This window comes from Arctopsyche grandis, chromosome 9, assembly GCF_051622035.1.
Source record: "Arctopsyche grandis isolate Sample6627 chromosome 9, ASM5162203v2, whole genome shotgun sequence".
Taxonomy (NCBI): Eukaryota; Metazoa; Arthropoda; class Insecta; order Trichoptera; family Hydropsychidae; genus Arctopsyche; species Arctopsyche grandis.
In genome coordinates, this window is record NC_135363.1 from 7,509,336 (window position 1) to 7,526,751 (window position 17,416).

General features: G+C 39.2%; 2 protein-coding genes across 3 annotated transcripts; one reads left to right on the top strand and one right to left on the bottom strand.

The window, feature by feature from the left end:
- Positions 1 to 5,249: 5,249 nt before the first annotated feature.
- LOC143916642 (serine protease snk-like) lies at positions 5,250 to 10,014 on the top strand. Of its 2 annotated transcripts, none has more exons than XM_077437836.1 (8): positions 5,250 to 5,350; positions 7,288 to 7,385; positions 7,455 to 7,567; positions 7,653 to 7,775; positions 9,166 to 9,296; positions 9,367 to 9,446; positions 9,524 to 9,652; positions 9,714 to 10,014. In XM_077437836.1, exons 2-8 carry the CDS (start codon positions 7,311 to 7,313, stop codon positions 9,864 to 9,866), a joined length of 804 nt encoding a protein of 267 aa, XP_077293962.1. In that variant the 5' UTR covers positions 5,250 to 5,350; positions 7,288 to 7,310; the 3' UTR covers positions 9,867 to 10,014. The 2 variants fall into 2 exon arrangements, with proteins under 2 accessions (XP_077293962.1, XP_077293961.1); XM_077437835.1 differs by having other exon boundaries at positions 5,321 to 5,751.
- Positions 9,920 to 14,812, bottom strand: blw (ATP synthase subunit alpha blw, mitochondrial). The gene is made up of 9 exons (XM_077437834.1): positions 14,556 to 14,812; positions 12,328 to 12,450; positions 12,135 to 12,248; positions 11,569 to 12,058; positions 11,325 to 11,494; positions 11,146 to 11,240; positions 10,847 to 11,066; positions 10,504 to 10,766; positions 9,920 to 10,433 (listed from the first exon to the last, which is right to left on the bottom strand). The coding sequence occupies exons 1-9, from the start codon at positions 14,628 to 14,630 to the stop codon at positions 10,313 to 10,315; spliced, it is 1,671 nt and encodes a 556-aa protein (XP_077293960.1). The 5' UTR covers positions 14,631 to 14,812; the 3' UTR covers positions 9,920 to 10,312.
- Between the last annotated feature and the right edge of the window lie 2,604 nt (positions 14,813 to 17,416).

Consider the following 17,416-nt stretch of genomic DNA (forward strand, 5'->3'; position numbering starts at 1 on the left):
ATGACTACGTTTATACAGCGTGTACCATGATTGCATTACAAAAGAGTAATATATATTTTTTTAAATAATATACAAGCATTACAATCCAATATAAATAGATGTATCTATTAGATATATATTTTATTTTATTTTTATTACAATCAATGTACACTCGTCATTACAGATCGCTCCAATGCGACGAGTGTACGAAAACGGTCAGACAACAACGTCTACAGTACGTTCAATAAACATCGAATACAATAATTAATCAAGTACAGAAATAATAATCATAGAGACATCTATGGATTATTTTTAGATTTTGTGCATAATTATTATTAAAATTTTTACACACATAAACACGAAATTATAGACATCTATAGATTTCAGATTTATGTGCATAATTTCTACAAATTACATATATACTGTAGGAATCTCGTCGTCGTCATCGTCATCGAAACCTTCGAGAATATTCCGCAACAACAAAATACATCGAGCGGAACAGCATCAAGCATTCCAGAAAATACTACGCCTCGACGAAAGCAAATTCCTCTCGTACGCATCAATAACCACTTCCATCAAGCATTCCAGAAAATACTACGCCTCGACAAAAGTGCATTCCTTTCGTACGCATCAACAAACTAAATGCTCGTACAACCACTTCCACCAAGCATTCCAGAAAATTCGACGCCTCGACGAAAGCAAATTCCTTTCGTACGCATCAACAAACTAAATGCTCGTACGACCACTTCCACCAAGCATTCCAGAAAATTCGACGCCTCGACGAAAGCAAATTCCTTTCGTACGCATCAATAACCACTTCCACCAAGCATTCCAAAAACACTATAAAAGGAGGTACAACCCAAACAACGCCAGTCGACCCACAGCAGCAAGCGTCGACACACAGCAGCAGACCAGTCAACATACAGCTCCTGACCAGCCACCACTACACTACGCGAACATGATCATCCAACAGCGCTGTCAACACACATGTACCCCACCTACATTGGTACTACCCCGACGTGATCTACGCAACCTTCTGATCATTCAACAGCACGGTCAACACACACCTACCCCGCCTACATTGGTGACCCCATCTTTGAACTACGCAGCCTTCATAGCAGTCAACAGCGCAGTCAACATCGCTACCCCGCCTACATTGGTGACCCCATCTTTGAACTACGCAGCCTTCATAGCAGTCAACAGCGCAGTCAACACGGCAGCCCACAGTGCAGCCTCCACAACAACCAACAGCCGCCACGACAGCAGCCCACAGCGCAGCCTACATAGCAGCCTACATCGCAGCCCACATAGCAGCCCACATTGCAGCCTACATAGCAGCCCACATCGCAGCCTACATAGCAGCCCACATCGCAGCCTACATAGCAGCCCACATCGCAGCCTACATAGCAACCGCAGACTTCACGCAACCGCAGCCTTCAACGCAGTCTACAACGCAACCCTCAACGCAGACTTCAAACGCAGTCCGCTACATGTTCCCACAACTAGTGACCATGTCAAACAACTCCGCAGCTTTCGCCACAACAAGACGCAACCCGGAGACAACAACCAAATGGATCCACTACTGTTGATCCGCCAGCACCGCTCATCACACCTTCGATGAGTCATCACCTCGATGAGCCCATGCAGGACGCCGCAGCCTGCACAACAGCACCGTCCAGACCGACACAAACCTTCACTACCATTGTAACGACCGAAACAGTAACATGGTGTGAAAGTACATATGGACCAGCTACCAACACAACCCGCTGTTGAGTCAACCCACTCCAGCACAACCGGCGAAACAAATCGCCACTGAGCCAACTAGCTCCAACACAACACAGCCGCTGTCGAGACAACTAACTCCAGCACAACCAACGAAGACCAGCACTCAACGCACTTCGTCAACCAACGTTCTTCACGCAAGATCCGCTGTCGAGACAACTAACTCCAGCACAACCAACGAAGACCAGCACTCAACGCACTTCGTCAACCAACGTTCTTCACGCAAGATCCGCTGTCGAGACAACTAACTCCAGCACAACCAACGAAGACCAGCACTCAACGCACTTCGTCAACCAACGTTCTTCACGCAAGATCCGCTGTCGAGACAACTAACTCCAGCACAACCAACGAAGACCAGCACTCAACGCACTTCGTCAACCAACGTTCTTCACGCAAGACCCGCTGCCGAGACAACTAACTCCAGCACAACCAACGAAGACCAGCACTCAACGCACTTCGTCAAACAACGTTCTTCACGCAAGACCCGCTGCCGAGACAACTAACTCCAGCACAACCAACGAAGACCAGCACTCAACGCACTTCGTCAACCAACGTTCTTCACGCAAGATCCGCTGTCGAGACAACTAACTCCAGCACAACCAACGAAGACCAGCACTCAACGCACTTCGTCAACCAACGTTCTTCACGCAAGATCCGCTGTCGAGACAACTAACTCCAGCACAACCAACGAAGACCAGCACTCAACGCACTTCGTCAACCAACGTTCTTCACGCAAGATCCGCTGTCGAGACAACTAACTCCAGCACAACCAACGAAGACCAGCACTCAACGCACTTCGTCAACCAACGTTCTTCACGCAAGATCCGCTGTCGAGACAACTAACTCCAGCACAACCAACGAAGACCAGCACTCAACGCACTTCGTCAACCAACGTTCTTCACGCAAGATCCGCTGTCGAGACAACTAACTCCAGCACAACCAACGAAGACCAGCACTCAACGCACTTCGTCAACCAACGTTCTTCACGCAAGATCCGCTGTCGAGACAACTAACTCCAGCACAACCAACGAAGACCAGCACTCAACGCACTTCGTCAACCAACGTTCTTCACGCAAGATCCGCTGTCGAGACAACTAACTCCAGCACAACCAACGAAGAGCAGCACTCAACGCACTTCGTCAAACAACGTTCTTCACGCAAGACCCGCTGCCGAGACAACTAACTCCAGCACAACCAGCAAAACAGTCACGCGAATGACTCCACGCAGAACACAGCAGCCTGCACAACAGCACCATCCAAGTGGATTGACGCTGTCACGTGTATACGTTTTTCAACTCATTATTCTATAAAAATAAAATGATTTTGAAATTTTTAGTATTTGGATTATTTTGTAGTGTATTGTGTATTGATCCGATTCCAATCCCAGAGCCAAAAGACAATAAATGGGATAAAAATGTGAGAAGTACAGGTGAAATTTGTTTTAACTTATTATTTACTACTATTCAGAATACATTTTCTAGTAATATTGTATGCGCAATGATTTATCGCATATTAAATTTGTTTTTATTTAATATTTGTAATATACTTATAGCACAAATTGGATTTCATGCTACTTTATATCATGATATGTATTTATTAAAGACTGCAATAAAATCTTTAGAAGGTATATTATACATATGTAAATATATTGTTTTCTTGCAATGAAAATATATTGTAATCAACATTTATGTACGTTGTTCATTTTAGACCAAATGATTAGATTTAGTGATTTTTATGCGAATAAACTCGATCAAAAATTGTCATCGTTATTAACTAGTGCTATGAATTTGGATGCCAACGTAAAAAGCATTCAGGTGATTATTACAATACTAATAAATTCGAAATGTACTGCTAATGAAGTAGAAAATGTTTAAAAACTTAATTCAAAATAAGTTTTCAGGAAAAAGCACACTCGTGGGATTTGCTTCAGCATCATGTATCCGCTTGGAATGAACAAATAAAATCACTCGATAGAAAAGTTGATATTATTAGTGGGTAAGACGAATCTAGATCTAGTTGTTGCATAGATATAGAATACATAGATACGCCCTGACGCTCTAAGCCGATCACTCTTTTGGTGCATGCACACCCAAACAACGCCAGTCGACCCACAGCAGCAAGCGTCGACACACAGCAGCAGACCAGTCAACATACAGCTCCTGACCAGCCACCACTACACTACGCGGACTTGGAAGATCAACCAGCCGGACGAGCCAGCAACACACTGCCGTATCCAGAGACCTTCCGTACATAGCTGAATGCCGAGCCAGCGACACTCTACCATATCCAGAGACCGCTGAACGACATACTTTTGCCCACAAATACCATACCTTTGTACAACCATAGGCAAACAATAAAACTTTATAAAACTAGCACAACAGTGTTTCGTTAGGCCGGGATACGGTCAACACATCGTACCCCGCCTACAATACAAAGATTTTTGTGACAACAGGAAATGATCTATTACTAATTTTCAGGAATCGTTTCAACAATGATGAGATAAAATTGGCAAACTCTGATAGAGAAATGATCGATTTGGAGTCACAAAACCCCCAAATCTAACCGGCAGTTTGGCGAGTCGATCCATCGATCGCAGTGGTGCTAAATATATACGCTACCATTAAGCCAAACTGCTGGCTATGTATATAGGAATGATTTTTAAACGAGCCGAGCCGTATGTGTGGTTGGCCAAACTGCTAGGGATAAAGTGTGTGTGGTATGCATGGGAGAGACCGGATGCGTATTGTTATGGTCACTTGTTGGAGAACAAGCCCGACAACATGTTATAATAAATAGTTCTGACTGCGAATCTGCGCGTTTCACTTGGAATCCTTTACATCCGGATCCTATATGTATATATGTACGTAGGTATGTACGTAAAATATTTTTTATTGTTACAATCAATATACACTCGTCATTACAGATCGCTCCAATGCGACGGGTGTACGATAACGAAATACAGAATACATAAACAATCAGAAATCAGAAATACAATAATACATATACAATCAGAATATATAGCATATAACAATTAATCAGAAATAATAATCATAGAAACATCTATGGATTATTTTTAGATTTTTGTGTACAATTTTTATACATATAATAAATACGAAATTATAGAGATGTCTATAGAGATATCTATAGATTTCAGATTACTGTGCATAATTATTACAAATTATACACAAGACAGATTTTTGTGACAACAGGAAATGATCTAATACCAATTTTTCAGGAACCGTTTCAGCAATGATCAGATAAAATTGGCAAACTCTGATATAGAAACGATCGATTTGGAGTCACAAAACCCCCAAACCTAACCAGCAGTTTGACGATTTGAACCTTCGGTCTCAGTGGTGCTAATTGCCAAACTGCTGGCTAATATGTACGTAGGTATAGAATGTGTCTATTATTAAGCTAAATTGAATCAAATTTATCGTTGCGGCAGATTCCTCACCATAATTATTAATCAAATGTGAAATAAACAGCATGCTGTGGATGAAACATGCTATGAAATCATGTCAGGCGCATCTGTTAAAGCAATCGTCCAATTCATCTTGACCACCATCATCTGGTCGCTGTATTTCGTGCAAGTATAAGGTCGAGGGTCAAGCCCTTGAATTTATATACATCAAAATGAAACGTAATAGAATATACTGAAAAATATATACTATAATCTGAAACGATAACGACAACCACTTCCTGTAAATATAGGATAAAGGATATCTTTGTACTGTGTGTTCCATAACATAAAATTAATAGCATCAAAAAAGTACTTTTTAATATATGTGTATCAAGTATGTACTTACAAAATTGATTATTTACACTCTGGTATATATTATATAAATAAATAGCACTGCAACGCAATATTTGTTCATAAAGTTAGAAACGATCTTGTACTTACTATGTATGTTCTTAAGATTTGTTTGATTGCAATTTTAAGTTGCATTTTAAGTATCAATGCTAAACCAGGAGATAGAGCTATTGGAGGTAAGGTTATTTTTTAATTTGATAGCTTCAAAATACATATTAAATGAGTTACAAGTGTTATTTTTCATGACGTAATATCATTGTACAAATTTTCTCTACAAAAATATTATGCCAATTCATTGATGTTTTTATATTTTATATTTTTTAACACAATTTTTGCTCTCTAATTTTTATAAATTATGTATACAATTAGATTGTTCTGATTTTAATTTAACCAGCTTTTAATTATATTAAGTTTATATTTTAAACAAAAACTCGGTATAAATAAATATATGTAGGTATGTGATAGACAGAAATATATAAGTTAAATGTTTCCACTGTCCAAATAAAAGAAAATAAGAAACTGTTTACACCAAATAAATATCGTGAAATAGATTATGAAAATTAGGATGTTAAAGGTCATTGGGCGCAATCCGACCCGGTCGCGGACATGAATGAAAATGATATAAAATGAAAGAGTATAAATTCACTTAACATTATATATGGTTATTTTATTTAGAATCCATGGGAGAACAAAGTTGGAACCAAAAATATATTTATTCAAAAAATCGAATACTACTATTAAATATAAGTTGTCGTTCTGTTAAATAGCTACTAAAACAGCCATACTCAGATTTTTTTTCCTGGTTTGTTTTGGTTTCTTCTCCACGGGTAGCTACCCTTCGACGCTTACAAAACTTTAGTAAGTAAAGGGTTTTGGCGAGTTGATGTACGTCCCGCGTGATGTTGATGTACGTACCCGGCAGGTATACGTTCGCTCCCTCTCTCTCACACGCAGGTATAGGGTCGCGTCTCGCTCGTTGCAATATTTTTTCGCTCGTTTTTCAATATTCCCACAACCCACAAGAAAGCGACCCTTACCATGATAAACTAGAGACATTTATCTATATATCCTCACAATTTCATTCCTGTCCGCAGTGGGTTTTTCTTCCATACTATTTGCCCATTGACCTTTAATTTAATTTTTTAAACACAAATTGAAGATTGCACTTACATAAAAAAAAACAGTTACAACTTGAAGAAGTGAAATTTTTATGTTTCAAAATATTATGTATGTATAAAGCCGAATTGCCCGGCATTGCTCGGCGAGTTAAGGTAGAAAAATAAAAAAAGTTTATATGGAGTTCAAGAGCCAACTTTAGTGATTCCAAATTGAAAACAGTAAATTTATATAGCAGACAAACAAATATACAAATTTTCATCTTTATGTATGTATGTAGAATTCAAGAAAATATATTTTTTTAATATTCACTTTTTTGTGACACTTAAACCCAAATACTTAATAATTAAATTATTGCAAGAATTTTGCATAACTCGATCAGCTTTATAGTGAAAATTGTAGTGCAAAGCAGGAAGTTCAATGTGTCAAGAAGTTTGCAAGTGAAATACTAAAAATAATAAGCTTACAAGTTAAAAAGTTAGGGCTTGGAAGATTTAACTTAAGATTAAGAGAAATATTTAACAATTCACTGCTCCATCACTATCATCAATCCTTTATGTAAAAAAATGTCTTTTCTTTAATATGGCGTCATTTAGAATGTAGGAAGCAATCTGAAAAAATGATAGAATGTGAAAGACTGCTACACGGATCTAAAGCCAGAGTTCCTGCCGATCTATTGGAGTTTCCACACATGGTAAGCATCGCTTAGAACCAGCATATCAAGCCGATAACAATATATGAATGACTTGAACTTGCTTTACAGGCCCTCATAGGCTTCAGTACCAATGGAACAGATTGGATGTGGAATTGCGGTGGCAGCCTCATCACTCCGATGTGGGTATTAACAGCCGCACACTGTTTAAACGATCCTATAGCGTAAGCACAGAATCAACTTATTACATACATAATATAATTCGATTAATATATACATATGTACTTAATACAACACTTCGTTTGGTAGAGGTCCGCCTAAAAAAGTCATGTTGGGTACGACAAGCTTCGAAGAAGAGGAATCTGAAGATTTGATCCAAGTTCGAAATATCACACAAATGATAGAACATCCAGACTACAAACCTCCGCTGAAGTAAATTCAAACATTTTTAACCTTACGTTGCTAAAATAATTCCACCAGTGCCAATTTGTGTACATTGCAAAATTTAAAATATTTAATTGTTACAAAACTTTATTTATTTATTTTTTCAAATTAGGCCATACACAATATAGGTAACTTCAATACAGAATAGCAGCAGCGTGGACTAATATATTATGCTTTCACGGTTCGATTCCCACTAGTAGCTGTTGGCCAGACCTTGATTTGTGACTCCAGGTCGATCGTTTCCTATCAGAGTTTGCCAATTTTTCCGATTTTCATTGAAACGATTCCTGTAAACTTTCCAATCTCTTTTGCAAATCTGAAGCTATTCAGCAACTTGAGGTTGGCTCATTTTTATAATAAAATTCTGCAAAAATTTCTCTATATACATCACTGTGCATGATGTCTATATGAATTCGCATTGTATAAAAATGCTTGTATTAATTGTATTATTGTATTCTATTTACTATATATGTATATATTAGTACACTTGTTGCCATTGAGATATATGTATATAAATATATCAATCGATATATTTATATACATATAACCAGCAACGTCGATTAGTGTTTAGCATATTATGCTTTCGAGCAGAGTGGTCACAGTTCGATTCCCACTAATATGTAGCTGTTGGCTAGACTTTGATTTGTGACTCCAGGGCGATCGTTTCCTATCAGAGTTTGCCAATTTTTCTATTTTTCATTGAAACGGTTCCTGTAAATTGGCATCTACTTTCCAATCTCTCTTACAAATCTGAAGCTATTCAGCAACTTCAGGTTGGCTAATTTGTATGATAAAATTCTGCAAAAATTTCTCTATATACATACACATGTCACTGTGGATGATAAAATGCTTAAATGTGGATAAAAATGCTTGTATTATTGTATTCTATTTACATATATTAGTACACTAGTTGCCATTGACATACATATATGTATATAAATATATCGTTTGATATATTTATATCAAACGATATATTTATATACATATAACCAGCAGCGTCGATTAGTGCTTAGCATATTATGCTTTCGAGCAGAGTGGTCACAGTTCGATTCCCACCAATAGCTGTAGGCTAGACCTTGATTTGTGACTCCAGGTCGATCGTTTCCTATCAGAGTTTGTCAATTTTTATGATTTTCATTGAAACGGTTCCTGTAAATTGCCATTTCCTTCCCAATCTCTCTTGCATATCTCAAGCTATACAGCATCTTGAGTTTCACAATTTGTATAATAAAATGCTGCAAAAATTTCTCCATAGATGTCACTGTGGTTGATGTTTGTATGAATTCGCATTGCATAAATGCTTGTATTACGTATTGATAGGACTTTAACAAATCAACAAGTGTTTAAAGCAAAGCCGTAATATACAAGTTCGTTTCAGATACAATGATATAGCCTTGCTGAAGCTGGACACACCAGTGAATATCAGCGATGTTCGCATAGCGTGTCTTCACACTGACAGTACTCTTCCAAAAACAGCAGTAGCATCAGGTTTTGGAAAAACTGACTACGGTAACATCTTCGATTTTCACATTCATTCATTAAATAAAAACAAACCGTCTTATGGAATGGATCTTTTTAGAAAGCGTGACTGGAAGCAAGACTATGATGAGTGTCACAGTCGATATAATACCAAAAAAAGAATGTGCTGCATCATTAAAGGTCTCATGATTATTGAATCCGCATAAACATCTCACTACTATGAAATCCTTTACACATCGTTGTATTACACTTTCCAGAGTCTAACTAAAAAGAATGGAGTTCTTCGAAATGGGATTTCAGACGGTATATTGTGTGCAGGTGACCTCAAAGGAGGCAAGGATACATGTCAGGGAGATTCGGGCGGACCTCTGCAAATATATCACGATGTATGGAGCTTTTATTTAAATTTTTACTTTCAACTTCTTTAAATCCATGTGAACTTTTCAGGATGTCGACTGTAAGAAAACGTTCCCGCTGCACGTCGTGCTGGGTGTGACGTCCTTCGGTAGATTCTGCGGTTTTAAAAACTCTCCTGGAGTATATACCAGAGTCTCCGAGTACATCGAGTGGATCGAGGAGTCAGTTTGGCCTGAATCATAGTCACCGACTCAATAATGGAATCGTTCGTTGCGAATGTATGTAAAATGCAAAAATAAAGGACGGAAATATTTCTGTATAATTTATTTCAAGGTCTTTCAATACTTTTCAAATTCAAAATAAATTAGAGATAGAATACATACATTTATCTAAAACATTCCGTTATCTTTTCGTTCTCGATAATCCCTGAAATATTTTGAATTTATTTTTTTAGTCACGAAAAAACTGAACTAAAAACATCACCGAATGTAAGAAAACCATTTATTTGTATTTAGATACTTTAATTAACGTATTTATAATGTATCCGACGCTTACATAACAGATGGTAAAATTTAAACAAATATAATTACATCAAGTAATGCGTCTATCATCACTGATAAATACCCAAGCTGACTGATTTAAGATGGTATTGTTATAAATATTCTACACTTATTACTAAATTCATCCGCTTATTGCGCGGCGGCAAAGGTGGCGATGAATTCAGTCACTATCTTCTTAAGTTTAGTATCTGACTCGGGAGAGATCTGTCCTTCCTTGGCGATGGTCTGAAGGAGGGTCTGCTCGCTGGTCCTATAAAAACAATAACAATCAGCAAACAATAGCACTCGGTGACAATTAAACGTCAGTATAAAGATCATACTTGATGTGTTGCATGAATTCCTTTTCAAAGGCGGTGATCTTCGCGGGGTCAAGCTTGTCAAGATGTCCTCGGACACCACAATAGATGACGGCTACCTGTTCTTCAATGGCCATGGGTACGTATTGACCTTGTTTCAACAACTCGGTAAGACGAACACCACGGTTCAAGAGCTGTTGGGTGGCAGCGTCCAAATCTGAACCGAACTGGGCGAAAGCAGCTACTTCACGGTACTGGGCCAATTCCAATTTCATGGAGCCAGCCACCTATATCACAGATATGATCATATAAAATCTCACAACTACAGCACATACATCTTGATAATACACATATATACAAATTATACCTGTTTCATGGCCTTGGTTTGAGCGGCTGATCCTACACGGGATACAGACAGACCGACGTTGATAGCGGGGCGGATACCTTTGTAGAACAATTCAGTTTCCAAGAAAATTTGGCCGTCAGTAATGGAAATTACGTTGGTGGGAATGTAGGCAGATACGTCACCAGCTTGTGTTTCAATTACGGGCAGGGCAGTAAGTGAACCACCACCCATTACTTCGGACCTATAAGTACAACGCAAACAAATTAAAAACAATCCATTTTATTCTATTTGATTATGATTAGAGAATCTCATATATGTACATCTTAGCGGCACGTTCCAAAAGACGCGAGTGAAGGTAAAATACATCACCAGGGTAAGCTTCACGACCTGGAGGACGACGGAGCAACAGAGACATCTAAAATAGACATGACACATCAATAAAACAAATATATTTATATATATATATGGAATTTATTATAATAAAAAGAATTTATAATACCTGACGATAGGCAACAGCCTGTTTGGAAAGATCGTCATAAATGATCAAAGCGTGTTTGCCATTGTCACGGAAGAACTCTCCCATGGCGCAGCCGGAATAAGGCGCCAAGTACTGCAGAGGAGCAGCATCGGAAGCTGTAGCCGATACGATGATGGTGTATCCGATAGCACCTAAAATACAAACAGCGGCGATAAAATCAACGCATCTTCCAAACGCTAAAGAAAACAGCTTCGAAATGGCGTACCGGAGTCTGTCAATCTCTTTACGATCTGAGCGACGGTGGATCTCTTCTGTCCGATGGCGACGTAGATGCAATACAGCTTCTTCTTTTCCTCGTCGCCGTCGTTGAACCTCTTCTGGTTGATGATGGTGTCGATGGCCAGGGCGGTCTTTCCGGTCTGCCTGTCGCCGATGATCAACTCTCGCTGGCCACGACCGATGGGTACGAGGGAATCTACGGCCTTGATGCCGGTCTGCATGGGCTCGCGTACGGAGATACGAGGAATGATACCGGGCGCCTTGATACCGACACGGAAGCGGGTCTTCGAGGTGATGGGGCCCTTTCCGTCGATGGCGTTACCCAAAGCGTCTACGACGCGACCCAACAACTCCTCGCCGACGGGTACGTCTACGATGGCACCGGTACGCTTCACGATGTCGCCTTCCTTGATCAGCTTATCGTTACCGAACACTACAACACCTACGTTGTCGGGTTCCAAATTCAAGGCCATACCCTAAGAGAAATAACAAATGTAATAACGAAAACACAAACGTTGTTCAAATGCATATGTAATTGCGCAACTTGTATACCTTGAGACCGGATGAGAACTCCACCATCTCATCGGCTTGGATGTTCTTGAGACCGTACACACGAGCAATACCGTCTCCGATGCTCAGTACGCGACCGGTCTCTTCCAAATCGGACTGAAACAATATCGAAATGAATACTATATGCCAGTATTTAATCACAAAAATAAAACTGCTGTGAAAAATCGATATGTACTTTGGGTGCTGCGCCCATGATTCTCTCCTCCAGGATGGATGAAATCTCTGCCGCCCTTTGGGTGCATGACTGATGGATGCTTCTTGATGCAACGGTTAAAGCTGGTATGGCAGCTTTAGCAACCTGTAATTTACAAATATAAATTAAGCATAACATAATACAATATGAAATATTTACCAAGTAGTTCAATTTGAATGTTGAACCGATTACATAATGTATGTAGGAAAGATTTTAAAGGTCTGATGTAAAGACGTATAAACGCTGTTTAATCTAATCAGCACACATCATTAGGAATTCCTCACATCCTGATTCTACATATATGTCTTAGGCCGTTAAAATCAAATGGAGATTTTAAATGAATCTTCACTTTACAAAGATTATCATTATTTTTTTAAAGATTTTGAAAACCGAAATGGTATGATCTCAATATGTAATTTTTCGGTGACAATTTTTGTGCAATATAAAATCAAACTTATAAAATTCAATACCAAGTGATAAAATATAGCAATGACAATATCATAATTTCTATTTCTTTCTCATTTGCTCAATGCTAAGCGACGTGGTCAATTATATCATCTGAAATCCAGTGGACGATCTACTTCTACTCCTCTCGGTCCTATGCCAAGTTGAAAGCAGCGTTTATGGACGAAACTGTCGGATATTTAATTTGATCTGATCCATTATGGAAGATTTTCTCCTCATTCGCCTTCCTTTTAGTGTTCCGGTGACTATTAGAATCTCCAGACTTTCCACTCTTCCTGGCAATATGACTGAAGTAGAAAAAAAACCTTTTTAAATCATAAACCAGCAGAATAGAAGTGGTTAGCATATAATGCTTTGAACGAAGGGGCCACGGATTTAAATCCCATCGGTTTCTGCTGACCAGACCTTGGATTTATGACTCCAGGTCAATCGTTTCCTATCAAAGTTTGCCAATTTCAAAAAATTCCAAAAAATTGGCAACCTTATCCATTTTCTCGCAAATCTCAAGCTATTCAGCAACTTGAGGTTCGCTGAATTGTACAAAATGCTGCAAATTTAAAAATCAGACCTGACTTTGTATAATTATACTTGTATCAAATGTACAATTTTTCTCGCCAGGAAGGCGTATTGGGGTTACCTGTTAGGCCTTCTTGTTATATAAATTAAAAAAATAATAAATATTTTGTTTTTAAATTTTATCCATTTGCTTTTATGGATTGCACAAAAAAGATTCATAAAATTGTGGAATGTCAAAAAAAGCACTCGAGGCGATTAGATTAAATATTTTAATTTATTTTAATACGTTTAACTAAGTCAATGATTTTTTTTATATATTATATATTTGAAATTTTATTATAAAAAAAAAATGAACCAATTCCTGATGATGGAACACACAAATCATTTACACGATACATATGCAATGTACTTTAAATCGATAACTTTTTCTTTTTGTAAGACTTTTTCTGTTATTATTATCAAAATAAATTACCATATAGATTTTTGAATGATGACAAATTTACACACTGATTATGATACTGTCAACTGTTGGTTTATAATGTAGTATCATATATAAATTCATCTTTGTATCAAAAAAGTCTATATAAAAATAAAAATTAAATTTGCTATAAAAAAAATCATATTTTCTTTCATCCGAGGCGCTCATTATGTAATTGGAAACGCACTCTCTTCAACCTGAAACCAAACATCGACCAGTCGACGGTGAAAATACAAATATGAAAAACGCTAAAAACCAATCGAATACAAATAAGATTGATTCTCATCGATAGACTCGAGTCCACTTGTAAAAAGAACACATTTAGAGATAAAAACTAACCGAGAAAATGTATTATGTCATACGCGTGAAAAGTCCAATCGATACGGTGAAAACGGCAAAGCGGCGGAAAATTGCACAAAAGGCCTGAAAGGAAAAGCCTTCAGTGAAAACGTAATGAAAAGGGAACAGACGAGACGATCGACCTGAAAGAGTGAGCGTGTATGGGTGCAGTGTTACGAACGATGTTACGTAAGAGGGCGGGCGGGGCGGGGCGGGGGAGGGGGCTGAGAGCCACAGCTAGGCTCTAAAGGTGGGGCTGGGAGGGGAGGGGAAGGCAGGGCCCCCAGAGGCTCCGGTTCGGCGAAGATAAGAGAAGTGGGAGACGAGAGACGGAAGACGGGAGGAGGGGCACGTGACCGGCGAGCGAGCATGGCGGCCGGCTCATGTAACGAGAGAATTGGAGAGAGCAGACCTGCGAGGTGGGGGCGCGGGGCAGGCGGGCGGCCAACCGGGCGGCGAGAGCGAGGCGCGCTGGCAGCGAACTCATCCTGGAGTCGAAGAGTTGTCTAGAGGTAATTTAGAGCGATATCGAACCGCCACGACGCGCCACACCGAACTGCAGGCGAACTAGCGCCCTACTACTCTCGCCACTCGTCGCTGCAGGAAGTGCCACTCGCCGCACGCCCCAACTCCGACACTTATCGGCCATGCTCCCACTCGCCCCTGACTATTCCTCTGGGTAATTGGACTATTCGTCACATTGGGGTGGTCACAAAGACAATTTTTGCCATGAAAATCGCAAATACACAATATTTGGCACTCAAGTTCTCATTACTATGATAGTTATCGTTAGTATGATGGACTTTTCGGCTGCCAGATGTTCCGTTATAGAGATTTTAGTGACTTTGTGACGAGTAATTTGTGACCAGTAATCACCGAACCATTCCTCTGTGGACGCTGCGGTGATGATAGTCGAAACAGTTGGCGCCGATTGATCAATCGCGATAAAAATTATTTATTTATTTATTTATTTTACTAGCTGAACCCTGCATGCGTTGCAATGCCACAGTAAAGGCGCTCTTCCACCGAATACGTTGACGCAGACGTATCGGTTTTTGCCCATACGAATGCACATACGTCGTGTTGAGGTATGTTATGTCGCGGTCGTCAGTTGCGATACGTCTGCGTCAACGTATTCGGTGAAATGGCGGCTTAAGGGCGGTTTCAGACTAGCGTATTTTTCTACGCCTATACGGTCGTTTCGGCATACGCGCTTACACGCGCGCAACATTTCGCGCTACAAAAAATCGGACGCGCGTACACGGGCTTATTCCGGTGTGTTCGCTCGAACCGGTAGTGGTGAGTTAGTATCAACATGGATAATACGAGCTTATAAGCGTGTTGACGCTCGTACGAGTTGCGCGTATGGCAAATGGCGCGCCTATACGCACTTCAAAAAACGAGCTTATACGCGCGTATAAAACGCTAATCTAAAACCTCCCTAACGCATGCAATTCCCGTTCCCGTTCTCAATTGTCGGAAAAACGCAGGCTGCGAACACATTTGAAATTATTACGTTACAATGACACTCATTCCCGTTTTCTTCACAATCGTCCCGGACATACATTCAACAAATCCTGAAAGTTTTATCGTAATCGGTTCAGTGGTTTAGGAGCCTATTCGAGACACACAAACAGATAGACAGACATTCATTTTTATATACATACTAGCTGAACCTGGAATAAGCCCAGCGAACACCTTGGAAAAATTTGAAATTATAGCGAATGACACTCATTCCCGTTTTTTTTCACATTAATATTCCCGGATATGCCCAGAACAAATCCTGAAAGTTCCATCGTAATCGCTTCAGTGGCTTAGGAGCCAATTCGAGACACACACACAAAAAGACATTCATTTTTATATATATACATATATAGATAGATTTTGTGACAACACATACCAGGAAGACATTACAAGCAACCCCAATACGCCTTCCTAACTAATTACAAATATTGCACCATTTTTCATTATATAAGTAACTGAATTACGAGACACCAAAAAACTCGCAAATCAATGAGACATCTATCAAATCGTACACAAACTTATTTATTGCACATTAATCAAACATAAATTATTGGTGACATATTGTGTATATAGGAAGGATTTTGGCCAATTGAAATCAGAGAAAATTGGCAAACTCTGATAGGAAACAATCAACCTGGAGTCACAAATCCTGGTCTAACCAGCAGCATACTCTGAAAAATTCATTTTCACTCGAGGCCCGGCCCTGGGATCGAACCCGGCACCTCGCGACGCTATTGCAGAAGCTTAACAACCGAGCTATGCTGCTGGCTAATGCACACAAAACTCTATGATACTGTGCGAGTGAATCGACTGTGTTAATATTCCGATATGGTAATGGTCTAGATTTTGTACCCATCATTTTGACACAAGGGCGTCATTTCAGCTTTTTCCAGAGGGGGACAAAATTTTTAACCAGTAAGGAATGACTTTCCAGCGGGGGGGGGGGTGTATTATATTAAAAAACAGACAGTCAAATTTTTTTCTGGATCATGAAAACTTGATCAGTAATCGATTCTGAGTTCGAATCAGTCAAAATCTCGAGTTTGAATTTTCGCATGATCACAAAACTTCATCTATTGTACTACGTACATAGATAAAGTAAAAATGAGTGTATATGAATTTTAACTATTTCTTTTAATCATTTTTTTTTATTTATATATTTTTATAAATAAAATTAATAGTAAAATAATTTTAAAAAATCTATTGATTTGGTTTGTTGGTTTAGTATTTTAATTCATAATAATACATTAAACAACGTGGATAGTCCCGTTCAAACCTGGGGGGAGCCCCTGCTGGCACATCTGCTGAATGGGAACCTCTCCGATGATTCTGGCGTTGAATAGAAAAGAAGGACGTTGTGCGTGCGAGCAAATTAATACTTAGACAAAACTTATCTCATAGGAATGTTTTATAACTTTTTTTTAATTATATGACAAGTTGTAACGCTACGTCCTTCTCGTCGTCCCTTTAGTTGGCAGCCATGCCAAGTTAGGTTAGTATCAGGCTGACCCCCACTCCTCGGACGTTAATTTCCGGGCGCGCCAGTTCATTCCAGTTCTCCCTGTCCAAGAAGCATCCCGAGTGTAATAGTCTCTCTACACTGTGGAATCTTGAATTGAAAATAAGTAGAACTCGAATTTGAATATAAAATTACTAACTGGTCTTTTTCACGGTTATTTACATTTCTTGCTCTTCGAAATAATTTAAAGATAAGAATTTTTAGGAAGTGAATATAACATAAATTTTGGG

Bases quoted from the DNA above. Each gene is read 5' to 3' on its own strand.
- LOC143916642 (XM_077437835.1), top strand. From the start codon at position 5,667: ATGTATGTTCTTAAGATTTGTTTGATTGCAATTTTAAGTTGCATTTTA. The intron at 5,752-7,287 runs GTAAGGTTATTT...GGCGTCATTTAG, and splicing joins AGGAGATAGAGCTATTGGAG to AATGTAGGAAGCAATCTGAA. The intron at 9,297-9,366 runs GTAACATCTTCG...GGATCTTTTTAG, and splicing joins TTTTGGAAAAACTGACTACG to AAAGCGTGACTGGAAGCAAG.
- blw (XM_077437834.1), bottom strand. From the start codon at position 14,630: ATGAGTTCGCTGCCAGCGCGCCTCGCTCTCGCCGCCCGGTTGGCCGCC. The intron at 12,059-12,134 runs GTATACAAGTTG...TATTTCTCTTAG, and splicing joins AGTTCTCATCCGGTCTCAAG to GGTATGGCCTTGAATTTGGA. The intron at 10,434-10,503 runs GTATGATCTTTA...TTGTTTTTATAG, and splicing joins GAATTCATGCAACACATCAA to GACCAGCGAGCAGACCCTCC.